At 40.1% G+C, this 18,090-nt stretch overlaps 1 protein-coding gene across 6 annotated transcripts in view; it reads left to right on the top strand.

Moving 5' to 3' along the window:
- The window catches only part of LOC124407022 (KH domain-containing, RNA-binding, signal transduction-associated protein 2-like), a 119,969-nt gene extending 104,639 nt beyond the window's left edge, over positions 1–15,330 (top strand). For 3 of the 6 annotated variants that reach the window (XM_046882806.1, XM_046882803.1, XM_046882801.1), the window contains one exon: positions 14,712–15,330. In XM_046882806.1, coding sequence (XP_046738762.1) covers positions 14,712–14,790 — 79 coding nt within the window. In that variant the 3' untranslated portion in view covers positions 14,791–15,330. Of the gene's footprint in view, positions 1–14,688 lie in introns of all 6 variants that reach the window. The other 3 variants (XM_046882802.1, XM_046882805.1, XM_046882804.1) reach the window with 3 other exon arrangements.
- Positions 15,331–18,090: the final 2,760 nt, after the last annotated feature.

Genomic DNA, 18,090 nt, shown 5'->3' with positions numbered 1-18,090 from the left:
GGAAGCTGGCAGAAGCTCGACCTTTACGGGAAATCAAGGCACAATCGGAAGACTGCAGGCTTGTACAATAACCGTTGTAATTGGAACCAAACGCGATTGAAATACCTCGTCAGAGGGATTCGAGGGAAATTTAATTGTCCACGAAGGGCGTAGTTAACCCTCGTAAACTACGTCGGTCATTTCGGGACGCGGTTGGCTCGAGATGTACACTTATAATACACACATGCGCATTTGGTGGGCGGAGGGATTCCGTTGTTCAACAACGCGGGTTGCGTGGCGGGCTATTTCACCCTCTACTACAGGCATAACACTCACGCAAAGCAAGTTCGCATCGCGATTTACGCCTCTGCGTACCTTTAATCCTCCCCAAAACCATTTCTATAATTCTCAGAGATATGCGTGCCTCTGACGCCCGCTACAGCTGCAATGCCGTAAAGGGCTTTCAAGACTTAAACGAGTTTAGGTACGCCTTGCGATAGAGTAGCTGTGACAACGAGAAAAATTGGTACAATTTTTGCTCCCGCAGGCTAATATGCACGAGAATAAGGTATGGAATATTCTGTTATTTTCTCACGTTTGGAAAATTATGTAATCACCAACTATAATGACCGAATCTGTCATAGGCGCCCTGATTTGGGATCTCTGACTCAAGTTGAACTTGACAAAGTACGTCTCACCACGTTTCTTTATTCAGCAGTTGAAATGTAATGGAGAATTACCTATTCTAGAGTCAATCCATTGACACAATACACGCCGACCTGATTGGTAACGGGATCCCAGTTTAGTTCCATGCCGACTTTGTGTAGGTGTCCCTTAAACGCTTTGCGAGCGAAGTTTATCTCGTTTGTCATAGTCCTCTAGTCCTAATCCCAGGCTCTTTGAAAAGATATGTGTTATTGTAAACTGGCGACCATCGCGGACGAATATCCTTTCGGAAGCAGAGTTTTGTTCTTTGTCGCCTGTGAAGCAGAAACAGTGTCATTTGACTCGAAAATTCTGACGTCTTTCCTCGAGTGTCTATCATCCTCAACTACCATTTGTCAAGCCAAGGTGAGCAACATCGATCATTGAATAGATTCGCTCGTTCTTCAACGCCCTCGATATTTCAGTCCATTATTGCAGAGTCGGATCCACGCCACTGGGATTGTGCGCGGAGGGTTGAGGCAGGATAATCGATCCTCTGGCATTCGCTCCAATGTTGCGGTTTGAAGAATTGGACATACGGCAACTAGGGGGCCAAACTTGTTCGTTAATACCGATTTCACAAAAATTATTAGCTGCCCCGATGTCTCTGAGGAGTCTAGTGAAGTCGAAGAATTTCTTGTGATAGTCGTAGCAGCGGTACTTTTTAACGGATCCAATATGTCGCAGAACTTCCACGTAAACACCGGAGAATGGATCACTGGAACATGCCTCTTTAACACCTTTGTGAAATTTTGAACCAAATTCTAGTGTGACACAAAGTCTGTCAGTGCCAGAAACTCCTTGGACCATCGTGACCTGAAATAATGCCAAGAACAGGGGGTGCAGCGTTAATGAATTTCGAGTGATGACGATCTTAGAGATGAGCTTTGCACCCGTTTTCGTGACATTTTGTGCACCGTAATGAAATAGTCATCGCTTATTCTGCCCTGTGCCAACGACTCCGACTCCTCGCCGAGTACCAGTTTGACGTTGTTCGAACAGAAGTCTGGGCATCCGTCAACGGGCATATATTCCTTGTCGCGGGTCTTCTGCACCAGGTTCTTCTCGACGTGAAAATCATGCGCAGCTTTAACGGCATGGTTCTAGTTTTTAAGGTTTCAGTTTCAATTCAAACACAACCGCCATTTATTTTAGGAAGGCATGGCAGCACCCACGGATTCCCTGAATCATTTCAATTTCTATGCAATTCAGCCCTGGACCCGAATACAGGATTCAAATCATTGACGAATTGTCTGTATCCCGCTATTCTGCACGAATCGCAAATCTCTCACCACGATTTCAATTATCAACCACGAAACTCAATTACGAAGGTTTACCACCTTTTATAGAGATATATAACAAATTTTAGAATCAATTTTTAGACTTTGTTTTTAACAACGTGAAATTGGTACTGAGCACAAATTTTTGTCGATTTCAGAAAACTCTTAAATTTCAGATTCATAAACTCTTTTTTTCACAAATAGAAAACCTTGTAGGTTTTACGTAGGTTTGTGATGTGTTGTGGTGCATCGCAAAACACGTGATAAACAAATGTTGAACGCGTATCAATTCGTCCTTTCTTGGCGTAAAAACCACCCGTAAGATTTACTCTGAAAAATCGATTACTTTGGGGGTACTTTTTATACCTTCCTTGCCATTGAATTCTTTTTTTCGCAAAACGAGTAAAAACGAGGAGACAAAAAATCACCTCGTCGATATTGATTAAAACTCTACAAGTTTCTGCAAAGCATAATTGTACGTAATTCAAAAGAATCCTGTTCGAATTTCCCGACTTATCGAGTTGAGCTTGTAGCTCCTTTTCAGTCATTTTCTTTCTCCCCCACAGCTTCCGATTGAAACTTTCAGAATCAATAATTGGCAGCTTATTGTCCCACCGTCACCTGAGCCACATGAAAACTCGTTAGTTTTCACCACGTAGGTACAAATACTTCCTATCCAACATAGATCCTTGTAGATTCCGAATAAAAGCATCCCCAAGTTGATTTTTCTGTGCAAAATCCTCATTTAACGCCCGCGACTTCTGCGCTATTTCGATAAAATAATCCTGACAAAAAAATCCTGTGATATTTAAGTGTACAACCGGCTGAATCCGTTTCAGTCTGAGCCCTGCAATATCCGGATATGAATCTTCGAGTACACGCTGCGACGTGACACGAGCTGCATAGGATAAGGATTGCAATTTATGCGCGCTTATTCTAGACTTCAAGGGGTAAGCTAATAAACGTTGACTCGGAGCAGCTCGTCTTGATGAAGATAAGATGAAAGAGTACACAGCTGCTCCAGAGATGAGTCTAGAACCTGGAGCCTCGGAGAGGGTGCATTGCATATAGTAATCACCCCGAAGGGGGGGTAATTCCTTGTAGAATAACGGGGAATAAAATATTAGATGAGACGTCTTGGCAGCTTCCGCCGGTCTTGGATTCACATAAGAATCAAATCATCACGCCGTTCAAGCGACGAGATGAGACGATGATCTGACGCACAGATCCCTTGACCACCTGCCTTTGGATCAGTGCCAGAAGCTCGCAGGAAACCCCGAAGTAATTCTACGGCTAAAATAATAAATTATCGAAGCTGCAGTCAGTGATTTGTGAACGCACTAATTCTTTCTCACAGCCGTGAGCGTGGTTCACCGTCCCAGTGCGTCGCAGTCGATTATTTTTTTAATTATCATACAGCCAGAAAATCCAGGGCTTTGGATCATAAATTATTCTGTCTACACAAACGAAAATTAGGAACGTAAAACTGAATTTCAGAACTCAACATCGAGTCCGATAACCCTTTTGTTTGATTGAAAAACGGGCATCCGAGATGCTATAAATCAATCCGTTGACTGGATTCTGGATGTATGATATCAGTCTTTGCAGCCGTAATTTTTGAACAGTAACAAAAGCTTTTTTATTTATAAGGTAGTTTTGTTCACCGGTGTAAGAGACGCGCTTAAAGTCTACTCAATTTATCGCAAGCTCCCTTCATTACGATGATTGCTGCCCGTTAATAATATTTCATAATATTATTACCCTTTGCAACGTTAAATTTTCCGAATAAGCTCCTGATAGTAAAAAATTGTAAAGACTCCTGTGTATGGTAGTTTTAATTACTTAACACGAGGTAGTCGACTTTTCACACCGAGATACGTATCACCAAAAATTCTAGCTCTCTAAGACTCATTTTAGTTTATTGGCCATCACGATTCACCGCGACGAATGAACAAATAACTCTTTTTTGTGACCAAACTCTGGTATTCTCACCATTTCTCGGAGCTCGTATAATTCATAGTATATTTACTCACCCTGAAGCTATTGTTTCTAACTACCGGTCTCAGTGTATAAATCTTTGGTTCTTTGCGAGCGAACGAAGTGGTTAGTCTTCGTTCAGTGTGTGCGAAGAGCGTTTGCAAAGCCATGGATTTAGGCTAATAGTCAAATCTATCGGTGGAAATAATTTGTTTAGGAGTTCTGAGCAGGCAATCATCCGCGGAGAGGAAGCTGAGAGGGAAGGAAAACGGCAGTAGACAAACCGAGGAAATTTCAAGGAAATCAATGCTCCGAATTTCGCCGATTTAGTACAACCGTGAGTTCTGCTATTGTGTCCGTTGGATCGAGCCGCTTTAGAATTGGCCAAAGTTGTAAATACCAATGGTTACCGGAGCCGCGTGACCGATAAATCAATCTTTCTTTTGGCGTTCAATCGAGTGTGTATTTTAAGGTTCGATGTTGGAAACGCCGACGGTGCTAAGCAGCGCGTGGAAATCGGGGCCATTTATTATTCCCCATTAAATTCCCTACGACTTCTTCCCGAAAAAATGTTTTTCCCAAAAGTGACATCTTTATTTTCCCCCTTATTCGAAAAACGCCACACATTTCTCTCATGCTCGACCGCAAAATACGCTTATTTTTTATTCCAAACTTCTTGCTCCATCGCCGAGGATGTAAAATGACGAAATACTTCACTCGCACCGACGGAATTGTTGCTAAGCGTGAACAAACACATATAACCCTCGACGATTTGGAAACTTTGAGAATTCAAACTCGGCGAACGATCCGCTCCGACAAACTTTTAAGCATTTTTCAAACGACCAAGACGGTAAACACGACCGTGAATTTCCCTCAAGGGCTTCCATTCTCACTTTCAGCCCCTGCGGACTAGCATCGGCGTTTCGACTGTCGCCGCACAAATCACAACCATTTCCGTCCGATTTAATCTGCATCAAGTGTGTAGCAGAGAATTTCGCCTACCGTCGATAAACACCTTGCAGTGAAAAACTGTGTTTTTACATTCTTTGTGACAAAAATTCACATCTTTCAAGGTCAAAATTAACCACTAATTTGCAGGGCAATGCAATCGTGTACAACGGAAGCATGCCAGTTGATGAAAGAATTAATCAGTCAGCCCGATATCCGATTCTGTAATTATTGCGAAGCGATCTTTTTATCGCATTAGTATAATTTCCTTCAATTTTCCTTCCTTTAATGGAATTGAGATTGGATTATCAAACTTGCACAAACTTAAATTCATCAATTCTCGATGTTTTTTATATATATAAAGCATATATATTGCCTGACAATGAGACTGGACATTATACCTTCCAGAGACTTCTATCCGTACCATCCGCAGTGAAAGGAATAGGAAATTAATCTCCCGAACAATCATAGACCGGGAAATTGAAGATCCAACTGCATAGACTCTATCTCGTTTCTATTCTCGAAGCTAGCCGGCTAGAAAATTAATAAAATGTGGCAAAAAAAATTCTTACAAAATGTGTGAATCGATCCAAACTTTTCAATAGTATATTCTCCATGAAGCGTTGACAAATTGCAGAAGCTTCAGAGCTACGCGGGGTTCAAAACAGGAACCGACAAATGATTGCAGTCAGAAAAACGACCACTTTTCCAAGAGATCAGGCTGCATAGACGTTTGAATTTATTTCTTCGCGCCGAAAAAGCTTGGCCATTTCCTTTTTACAAGACCGGGGTAAAAGCCCGCCGTCTTTTTTTTTGTGTGTGTTTTTTTTTTTTTACTGGTTTTCGGTGTTTTGTCGCTGCAGTGAATTTTTTTGTTCAAAAGGGGGTCAGTTTTTCCCCTTCATCTTCCCTCGTCGACTCAATTGCCAGGCAGTTTGTGACAACGCTGACTGCTCTCCTCTCCAACGATGAAGCTGCAGCTTTGACGATCTACGTTTGATCTATATCGTATGGTGGCTGGAAAATCAACTTAACGGTATACACGCGCCTGCACAGCGATCAATCGATCCATCGATGACCTCTGAACCGCCGTGCCTCACCGTTGCTGAATATTCCCATCCTGCGGGAAGTAGCCGAGCTTATATCTGTCGCATGCGTGTGTTCAGCGTGCAGTGTGTGCGATGGCGGAACTTCAGGGGCGTCATTTAATTCGATAAGCTTTCAAGTCCCTCTCGAACGAACCGCACGGATCCGCGTTTCGTTTCGTCGGATAATTTTGCCCTCCTGCAAAGCGGCAAAGCGGACCTGCAATATCGCATCGCGGCTGCAGCCCGCAGCCTCTTCCATCGCATCGTGCAGAATATATACCTTGCGGCCTTCTCCTTCACTCTCTCTCTATCTCTCTCTCTCTCTCTCTCTCTCTTCCATGCAAGCCCGAGGAACGCGCCATCGCCCAACTGCAGATTAATTATTAATTACGTCATGTTAATTGCGTCGCGCCGCAGGAACCCCGCCGCTACAAGCTCAGCGCCAAAAGCCACAGCAACAGTGCTCGACGTGCATCGAGCGACTGACGATGAGCTGACGACGCGTGCGAGACCCGCTTCTCGATAATTAGTGCTTTCCTTAGTCGCAAATTTATCACCGTCTATCTATAGGAACTATGCCGAAATTCTTGCCGATGGAATGGAGCAAAAAAAAAAAAATCAAAAACTATCCGATACCCGTTACATACCTCTAGTCAATTATAATTGGGGTGCATTCTTCACCGAGGGTGTACTCTTTTAATTGCGAGGGTGGTTCGGTCCACCCCTTCGATACCAATTTCCCGACTCCAGGATTTCCCGGGATTCGATTGAACCCAAGGTGGGTACCTAATTCAGACCGGCTGGCTACCAGCACTGATCATCAGCCTGCTCCGAATACTGCGGAACCAGACGTAATACGCGTGCAGTAGGTACCGAATACGTGGGCAAACCAATCAATTGTTTAACAAACATGTATCTCTGTCCTGTGCTGATGAGTGAAAACAGACCGTCACCCCGCAGATTTATCAACGATCAATACGGACGGATCCAACAACATTGATCGTTCAATTTAACACAAAGCCCGACAAACAACCATGCAATTGTATTCCAATCGTGCACAATTTTCAACCAATGTGTTACTTTTTTTCGCAAATACTGGATTAATAATCCATTAATGGAAATCTAATTTCGTCGACAGTTTGTTTGTTTTTTTTTTTCTTTGTTGTTGGCTTTTTTTTCTTCATTATGTACAGTCCAAAATTCCGCACATCTTGGGGATATGAAAACTAGGGGCCAACGCAACGTGGATTTTTCAATCAAGATGTCCCTCAAGTAGTAAAGACACAGTTTGGTCAGACTTTGAATCATTTTTACTCTTTCTGTGCCCGCGCTGCTTACGATCAGTTTTAATATTGAAAATTATTCAAAATAAATTAGTTCACTCACATTTCTTTCTTTCTTTCTTTTGTATTTTTTTTTTCTGTTTCTCTAACACAGGAATTACAAACAAGAATAACTTCTCGGTAACGACGTTTGTCCACATTTTTGCAATTTTTTTTATACAGGTACTCAGAATATTCTACGCAATTTGACGCGGTATATTTTTAACTTTCAAAGTGATGTTAAGAATAATTGATTCAACCAAATTTTCAACAACATCTTCGCATATTTTGGAGATTTACGCACGGTGAATAAAAGTTTCGTTAATTCCCGATCGCAGATACATCTCATTTTGAATAATTCTAATTTCTTATTAGATTTTGACAGACAACGTAGTATAACGTCGAATTACAGCTGGCTTCGGATCTACACATACCCAGTTAAAAGTTACACGTACACCCGTGCAATTTTGACATATCCACAAATCATTCCAGCGGAAATGTCGTATGGCGAAAAAGTTCACACGGTTCGTCGTGTATGGTAATTCGCGTAAACGTTGGTACAATTTTCGAACTCCCTCGTTCTTCTGTGGCTCAAAAGAGAGAAAAAATGAAGACATAGACTTTCAAGGTTCGTCACTCGCAGTATAAACTGATTCAAATTCGTTCACTGCAATAAGAGGTGCGATCGTAAATGGATTCGCAGAGTGACTAGTAATACTGTCAAAAGCACGGTAAAGCTCTGCGTCGTCTGCATGACGAGCATTTTATAGATCTACTTTAAAACGAGAAATTTAAATGTAGAAAAAGAATTTACAACTTCCATATATATATATATACATACAGGTGCCGTATTAAAAATTTAAATTCACTCCAGTGCGTGTTTCCTTTTGTTACCCGAGATTATTGCGTTTTTTGCTTCTTATTTTTTATTTATTTTTTTTTGTTCTGAAAACTTGCAGTGCCCACTTATCCCGGTGAGAATAATAAAAAAGAAAGAAATAAAGGTTTCAACGAAACAATCTCAAGTTTAATTAGTAATCTCAGTAGACAGAATTTTAATTAAATTATAGTTAATCGCCACGCCCCAAAGCCCCGTAATTATGCAAGTCGCCTACATCCCTTTTCGCAAATAAAAGCTGCTTCAGAAGCGAGGGGTGTCGGTACCGGTGAACGCACGGATCTTTTTCTTTACAACTTGGCAAACTTTTCCACAAAGTTGAGTGCGATTTCCGTTTTTTTTTTCCCGTTTTTTTTTCCACATTTTTTTTCGCCTTTCTCCCACAAGCCCGAAACTCGACTCTCGCATACGCAGCTCGCAGTGTGTATAATAATAACACGAGAAACTTTTTCAGCTCGTTAGCCCAGCTGGGTCTGAAACGAAGTGAAACCAGTGACAGAAGTTGAACCGGTTTAAAGGGTGAGAATGAAATCAATAAAGAGGGTCAAAATTGTCGAGTAATTACGACGTTAATCTAGTTGAAAAATTCTCTTCTGTAATCTACGCGCGCACTAATTAGCGAAACGAGGAATTTGAAATACCTAACGAGAAAGAGAGGAAGAGTAACAAAGAGAAAGAGATCTCCGCCCACGTTAATTGGTGTCTACTTTTCTTCCACTCTTTGTTGCTCTGCGGAACTGAAGCACCTGTGCAGCAGTTAATTCCCGCTAAATGAACGTGGAAGGCGAACGAGCGGATAAATGAAGCACGAAACGATTCGGATAAAGTGCAAAATAACCAGAGAGGCAGATTTTGGAACGCCAATATTCCAGCCCCTCCACAACCCTCGAGGATTCATATTTTTTCCTTATGCAATACTCTCATTCTTCTTTCATCTGTTTACTGTAATAATTCTTTACATTATATATATATACATATATACGAGTATATATAATATTTATACCAATCTCATCCCGACGCTGCAAGTCCGTAACGACGGGGGAGCAAATTGACTTTTGCTTATTATCATAAAGCGAAGTGTCGGAAGACCGGAAGCTTCGCGTTGAAAATACAGCGGCTCAGAGGCACAGAGGGGTGAAAATTCTTTTATTGGATATCACAGTCGGTGGCGAGATAAAGACAAACAAATGGCGGAGATGGATTGATCAATTGAAACGAGCGAAAGGAGCGGATCGGGTTCGATGGGAATTTTCAATCATTGATCGGGTACGTAGAGTGATTACCTCCAGGGGACGTGAATCCCGTTGAGGTAGTAAAACTGCAGGTCTATCAGCCTGTAAAACCTGTGAAATTGGAGCTGTAAGGGCAAGTAGGTACCTACTTGATTCTACTTAAGAGGCTTCGAGAGCCGAGCCACGCGCGAAGTGCGCCGAGATAAAATTGAAATTGCTCTCCGTTCCTCCACCTGCGACCGTGGATTACGGCCGTAGTAGATACGGCCGCAGAAATCATTCCATTTCACGTATTTCGCGTTATTTGTTCGCAGGGTCAATCCGCGAATAAGGTTCCACACCGTTCGAATCGAGCGTTCCAGCCGTAATTTAACCGTGGAACAAATCGCGTCCCTCGTGAAAAATTCGCCCTAACTATTGCGCGCATGAATTATTGACGAGGTCAGAAACTTCGCTGACTTTTATTATTATACAGCCGTAATTTACGCGCAAACCACAAGCTTGCGAATATTCAATTTCAAATTAGTGGCTCGTGATTATGAGAAAATAACTGCGGGGTGATGGGGAGTAGAAATTGATGATCAAATCTAGCCAAGGGCGACGAAACGTGATTAATAACAGCAACGCGAAATAGCGAAATCTGCGACAATAAGCAAGATATTGGTTTTGCCGAGGGTGAGAATAAGCTGGCGAAAGGGGTTCGCTATCTATCAACTGGAAGCTCCTAAATCCTGATCGTATCCGCGAATGCAAAAGAAGTAAAAGAAAGAAACGAAGAAGGAAGAGCGGGTCAATTAAATACCCCATTTATCTCCTTTATCGAGCAAACTCAGGCTGTGTTGCTCGACCATTTGTAATTGAAATTTCCATTCGCAGTTGAGTCGCTGAAACTGACCGTAAACTTCCGTTGATAATAGCAATAATAGCTACCCAGCGATCGTTGCGAGATATTTCCAGCCGGAGTTTGGTTAGGCTGTGAAAAGAACCGAGGAGCTAGTTCCAAACTCGCAGTTTCGACATCATAATTTATACGTACCACGTGGAAATTATCAACGGAGTCGAGATCACCCTCCGTTTTCAAAACTACTCTTCTAGGGCAAAGAAATACTTCGAAAAAATAAGAAGTATTTACCCATTGGTTTGAAGTACGCGTTAACGTTAACCCTTTCAGTCATAGAACACCCCTGTTTTTTCTCAAAATGAATATTCATATAAATCTCATTGAAGAAAAAAAAAAAAAAAATTGACACTCGTGAGTGATGCTGATTTAGAGTGAACGAGAATGACGTAATTTTACCTCGCGCCTATTTTATCCCTCAGCTAATCTTTACAGAGAGTTTAACAGCCCGGATTCGTTGCAGGCCGGGTCGTAAAATATTGATGAAACGAATCACAATGACAGATGTTGGAAATTCTCTTCGGGAACTCGGTAGGATATATAATAGGAAACTTGGAGGATCGTTTCAGAGTATTTTACACCTAATCCAGTAGTTTAACGATCGGGGATATATAAGCATAGATATTTGCGTCATCGATATGTTACTGCCTGACGTCGCCTTCCCTGCCTGATCCAATACGTATGGATGACTAGGCGGCTCGTAAAGCGAGCTATAAATGCAGAGAACAGAGAGTCTTCTCACCTCTCGCCTTGCCTTCGTCTATAAAATGAATAAAACCGACTCCTCTTCTTCGTCGACGACCCGAGCTGTGTGCAATAATTCATTTCCGCACGCTGACAGACGGCCGGTAGCTCCGGGAGAATTTCTTCGCCCTCTTATTTCCTCGCACAACACTCTTTTCCTACTTCTCTTTTTATCCTCCCTTCTCGTTTCTGTTATTTTGCTCTTTTATTAACGCAACGTGGCCCGCTAGCTCGACACTCTGGCCGCAAAAAAGTACAAGCAGCTTAGCTCGTCTATTCCCTTTGTAAGGAGCTCATAGCTATAATATGCGAAACTCTCAGCCTTCCGTGTACTCGAAGGATTAACACACGCACCTCCTTGATCCTCCGGCAATCTGAGCCCTTCCAAATTGCTTCATCGCCCTTTCAACCGCACTTTATCACCTTTTCTATCTGGGGTTCGTTTTATCTTTTTCACACATGTTTCAACGCCTTTGTGAGCTAGGTTGTTTATTGAAGTGTTCGAATTCGCAGCTAGAAATCAAATCCTGTTATAAAATTGCTCTCAAAGTACAACCGAAATTTGAAAGTGATCGATTTGTGTAAAAAACTCACGTTTCTCAGGTCAGGTAGCAGGTATCAATGTGGAAATTTAGGGTCACATTTCTTTCATCTTTCAGATCAAAGTAACATGCGAACATCTTGACCATAGAACCGAAATCTGCTATTGACAAAACCTCCGGCAAGAAATTGATAGGGATGAAACCTGACTTTGTAGGCTTTACAAATTCGTTCTGTTGGATACATGAGTTGAAGTCTTGTTTCTCTGTGACTCGAAACGTTTTATCCTGAAATCAAGAAATCGTCCGTTTGACATTTATTCGGAGATGTGCAGATATGGGCGAGGGTACGTTTCAGATTCAAGTCGACAACCTTGGCATAAGCACGGAAACTTTGGACAGATAATTCCTTCAAGTTTGAGCTCTTATTCAACCTCCCGCAGCATCTGGGATCAGGTATTTCACGTAAAGTATTCTCGGAGAATTGATCTGTGTTGGTACAACCTTACACCGCTGACTCTGCAGGTTCTTCTTTGAGTAGGAAATTTCAAACAGATGTGAATAATTAATATTTCAGAGGGTGAAATCGTACTTTCAATGATAATTGGAACAATGGTTATAAGAAGCTTGCAGCTTCTTCAAATGTAAGGGGATTTTAAAATTGGATTATACCCAGCTGCCCATCCGTCTCTCCCTCTTGTTTCGACTTCGGACGATGTGAATAAAGAACAGATTTCAAACAGCAGTAGACGCTCGATGTTTACTATCTTGGACTATATTAGTTGATTGAATCATGGGAAAATCTTCGTGGAACATTTACGACGCCAGTTATGATCACGTTGACGATTTTTTCCCCTCGATTGAATCGTTGCCAATACCAGTGAAAGAAGGACCATTTTTCTTGTGCAGTTTCGTCATACCAACGATCGACTTTTTAATTCATATCAATTCTGTATCCAAGTACACATTGGCACGACCGATTCAGGAATCCGATATTTTAAAAATAACTTCTTTCGGTCGCTCGAGTTCTATGATAAATAATTCATCTCCTTCGACGCGAACCTATCCAGCCTCTCAAATCGCTCAAAAGTACACCTAAGTGTATGAAAATAGAAATAGTCTAGTGAAAGGATCGACCTGGGAGTCTTTTGATGCAATAACCAGTCTAGACGACAGAGCAGCCATACCAGGTCGAAAGCTATTCGCACTTGAATACTTAGACCTTACAAAATTGGGGGATTTGATTATAGGCTTACCCTGGCATTGACCCGGTGTCTGACCGCTGCGGACGAAAGTGATGACCTGGTGACGAGAAATGACCGTTTCTTCACGAGGCGATAAAATCGGCTTTACGTCCCGAGGCATAGAACTCTCAGGCATTTCGAGGTGAAAGGGACAGGCTTAATTCCGGAAAGCAGGATTCCCATAATGCCATTCTTACGTCATTCGAAAATCCCGAGATTCAATTACCGGCGCTAATCGGACGACATTAGCACCTAGACGCGAGCCTCTTGATCACGTCGTTACCAAGTCCCATAGCGCCACCATACAATTTGGAACCTTTCGAATGATTTTTCGCGCAATTACAGCACCCTAGTGTGTGTGTGTGATGCAGGTTCTTTGGCTCAGGTCAGGAGTCACATGTGCAATGGGTGCTCACCAATTACTTGCCCACAGCGAATTGCCGGGGTGCATGACCTGAATATTCATGACTCAACAAGTGAGTAGGTACCAATGCGAACTGCACGTAGGTACGATGATTCATGCAGGGTGTTTGTTCCAAGGGTGACGATATCTCGGTGTAATTTTACGCCCGCAGCTCGCGCCGTTGCAGAATACTCTCCGTGTATTCATACCATACCTGTAGCTCGTTCGAATTATCCAATAGAATGGTCAATTGAGTGTCCCTCAACGCTCTCGGATATTCACCGGCACATTCAAAATTGACTGACATCGAATGTCGCCAAATCACGCTCAGTGCGACGATGGCGAACGGTGTACGTCACGCTGAAATGTTAGTCGTTACCTCAAACTTGACGTCCTTGTGTCTGGACTGGATAGCGGTGGACAACCACTGAGATTTTCATGCACTTATGTGGAAATGATTTTGACCTTAATTTTATGAGTACGAGAATCTTGGATATGGAGGTATTTGTCACAAAAAAAAAAAACCGTCAATTTTTTTGCGTCGACGTTTCGACTCCTGACGTGGGTTCTCCTTGGGACATTTGTTTATTAATTCATCTTCGTAAAACAAAAATTTCTTAGGAGCCCGTGCACTTTCACCATTTTCATGCACGGTCGGATCCTTCTCACAAACCAAATGACCCGTCCTTTTTTCCAACGATCGCTGGAAGCCATTAGCATTGCTAAAAACGTCATGCCGTTGAAAAAGCTCGTGCCTTGCAAATTAGCGAACTTCTTTTCCACTACTACAAACAACTTTTTAGCGACGCTGGGTAATAATTCAAGGTCTCAAACTACCGAGGGACTATTTGGTGAAATAAATCATTTGGTATACGATCGTGCCTTTGATAACACGAAAGTCCAGAGGCTGTCTGTTCGAGCTTCGCTTCCGGTTTCAGTAGAACGCTCACTGTCGAAATGCGAGAGAGTGTCGAGTTACCGCGATGTGAAAAAAATTAAAATGAAATATTAGAGAAATAAAAGATTCGAATCCTCAGTACAAAAAATGCTCTTAGGGCTCTGGGACCACACGTGGTGACATTGTATGTACGATTTGGCTAAATCACATTGTGAGTTGAGACCTGCACGTGGAATGACGCGAGAGTTCTAATTTTTTGACAGCCTAAAATTTTACCTTTTTTCACTAATTTTATATACATCATCACACTCCAAACTTCTATCGTAAAATTCTGGAAACTTTTCTGCTTTTGTTTATGTATATTTAATTATACTACCCCGCAAAAGCGTATCTTTTTTTTTCGTATCGTTTTTATCGAGAAAAAAACTGTCTTTCACGCTGATCTTTCGATTGCAATTGTGTCATTGGCCACGCATACAGCGCAATGATATGTGATGTTGTAACAAGTGTTGTTTCCGATTTATAATAACCAGGAGGTTTTTCTTCTAAACCACTGTTTCAGGAGGGCCGCCGCTGGGGCGACGGTGGTTCCCATCCTGCGGGAGGATTTTATGGCGGGAGTCAACCTCGTTTAAACTTCTGTTTTCAACAGGTCCAAAATATTCGCATAGTATAATTACTTGGCCTGCAGAGTTTATAGCGGCGAAGTGATCGTACGCCAATGCCAAAAAGTAAGAAGAAGAAGAAGAAGAATAAGAAGAAGAAGCAGAATACCGAATTGAGGAAGAGGAAGAAGGAAAATGAGAGGAAAAATAACAACGCATTAATTATTATCGAGTCAAATATAAGTACTATATAATAAATAAAAAACAAAAAAAAAACTACATCTAAGCGATTGAATAGGTAAGCGATCATACCTAATACTATGTACCTATATCTATCTCTGTCTGCGTTTTCCGGTACCACAAATAATATGATATACTTGTATTCATATTAATGCAAATTAATGCTTTTGGAATTAAATTAATGCACACAACGTTACGAAAAGAATAAATTATCTTGCACACACTAAATAGTGCCGTGTGTTGTAATATGTATAAAAGAAATTGAAGCAAAGTTTATAAGTGTAAAGTGATTGCTTATTATTATTATATACATATATATATATATATATATATATATATACATATATATATATATATATAATATATATATATATAATATATTCAAGACAAAACTCTAACAAAACACGGCGCATTTCGCACGGACCAATCAGCACCCTCTTTTGCTAAGGATGTAGATACTCCTCTCTCCCATTTATTTCACTTTTATTACCATGTATTATAAGATGATTTATTTCTCCGTTACATTTTTCACCTGCTCTCACATCTCTGTAATTCCTCTCACAGCTGTTCTCGATTTTCACCCAAACGATCGCAGCTCACCCGCCATCTTTTTCTCATTTACATGCCAAGTGTGTCGTTCATAATTAATAGTAAACGTAATCTCGAATGGATAAATCTAATGGTAAAAATAACTAACTATTTGTGTATAATAGGTAAATTTGAATTTCTTAAAAAAAGCGAGATTCAGCTTGAAAAATACGTTCTATGAATATACACCGTATACTATCAAAAAGCATACTTGGCACACGTGCATCTAAGCATATATGTGTATTGTGTATATATATATATATATATGCATAGGCATGTAGGCATAGCATATAATTGCATTCGCAATTCATCGATCCTCTTGTATTAGTTGTTATTCTGAATCGTTATATTATATTATATTATTATTCTTAAATTATGTACGAATTGTTCAGGGCTTTGTAACTTGTTATTATAAAATTTACATTATGTACCTATAATATAACTACTCGATGTGCAACCAGTGCAACACGAGCACCATTGCTGGATAAATTATACCTTATACGTCTTCTGTGTATACCTTATTATACAATGCTTTTCAAAGAAACAAACTCGCAATCAAACGCCATTATACCTAGAGAGGAATCAGCTTTCAGGTTTACGTAGTGCTCATAATGTGAAACCCCATAGGTACACGAAAGCCGTTTTTCACCCGAACGACATGAAACAGAATTTTGAAAATCCGACATGGACGCTCAAGGTATATAACGTGAACTTTGATGCTTCTGATGATTTATGCAAACTTCATTTGTCCACGTGGTCGTAATCTTATCAACGTTTTTCTAGTCGAGATAAATGTAGTTCAAGATCCTGCGACATCAATTGAAATATATAGATAAAGTGTCATAGAAAAAAGGTTAGTGAAATCAGGTATTTACAAAAATATTGTTTCTCCTTCAGACTAACCGTAATAAATTTTAATATTTTGTTGTTTCTCGATAAAAATCAGCCCGCGGTTTTATTCATATTTGAAAAATAATTATGAAAAAACTTGCTGTACATAGTTATATTATTGTATATTTTATTTCTCACCTACACGTATAGCGTTCGGTTCACAAATTGGATTCAGTAAAAAATTTAAGATTCTTATAAAGAGGGTCGGATAAAAAGAGAACGTGAGGAGGTAAATGAACATTAACAAAAAGAGAGAAATAAAAACATGAGAAAAGATGAAGAAGTCATTACCTAATGTAATTACTAATTAGTGATAATACATAGAATTATATGTATAATATAATATACACACAATTACATGACGATATTAGGAAAAGTACAATGCTGAACATTGTTTCGCTCTGTGTACAATAAATGTGCCCTTATTCCGTTTTGGCAGAGAAACAAACAAAAAAAAAAAAAAAAAAAAAAAAGAAAAAGAAAAATTAATATTTTATCGGTAAAGCCAAAAATATGATCAATTTCTTTGTTCTCTTATTTCATCTATCTATAAATAATTTGTTACAATTTTTTTTTCACTCAAATTTTGGCGCTTTTTATACGTAATACATTATATAAGTACGTAGATACATTATAAAGCGTAATTCGCGTTACTCATCGTCAGAATTTCACAATCAATCGTGCGACTCAATAACTATAAATACGTGAGTTGTTCGTTTCGGTTTTACCATTAGAGAGAATAGAAGAAGAAGAAAAAGTTAAAAAAAAAAAAAAAAAAACATCAACACATCTCACACTGCACGTACATATCGAAGTAACTATTAGAAAATAAAGTCGGTGTTTCAAGTTGAATTTGTGCCACCAGGCAGCTTGTTGTACGGTATTCGCTTACTTCGCTTTGGAATATTATATTTAATTTATGAAATATTAATTAGTAGCCTCCATCGCGATTACGTCAAGCGTCCTAAGAGTGAACGGCGGGCGGTTGATAATTACACGGAATTTAATATTTTATGGGGCAAGTTGACGAATTCTGCGTTCATAATTATAGGAAATATTGATTTTACCACTTATTTGTGGTATAAAAAGTCATCGGGAATTTAACCGTTGTTTTTATCGCTGTAACGAATGCAGGAACGTAGTCCAAAGGAGCAACGAATTTTCTAAGTGTACTATTCTTTTTCACGTATTGATGTAAAGTTTATTGATTCGTTGTACTTTAGTCTGATGAAATGATCGAGTTTGATATATCATATGTTACCATTTAACTAGTGAGAAATAAAGAATTTTAGACAATTGGGGTAATGATTAATAATTCAAACGTTTGACGAACGCGAGGAATAAGCCGCACTGCTGGCATGAAATTAACCGAGTACTAATTAACTGTTAGACGAGATAAATATTAATATGAGAAATATAAAAGAAAAGTTTTTAGACAACGTACTATGTAGTTACATATTATATTACATAATCTATCGTTGAATGTATCTCATGAGATTATATTACACCAGCGCTTGAGGAAAAAGGGGAAGAAACGGAAACAAGGGAGAAACATAAACAGTAATATTATACAGAAAGAATAATTTAATGAAGAAAAAGGAACTACGTGCT

Source organism: Diprion similis, chromosome 6 (genome assembly GCF_021155765.1).
Source record: "Diprion similis isolate iyDipSimi1 chromosome 6, iyDipSimi1.1, whole genome shotgun sequence".
Taxonomy (NCBI): Eukaryota; Metazoa; Arthropoda; class Insecta; order Hymenoptera; family Diprionidae; genus Diprion; species Diprion similis.
This window is presented reverse-complemented; position numbering and strand designations above follow the sequence as displayed.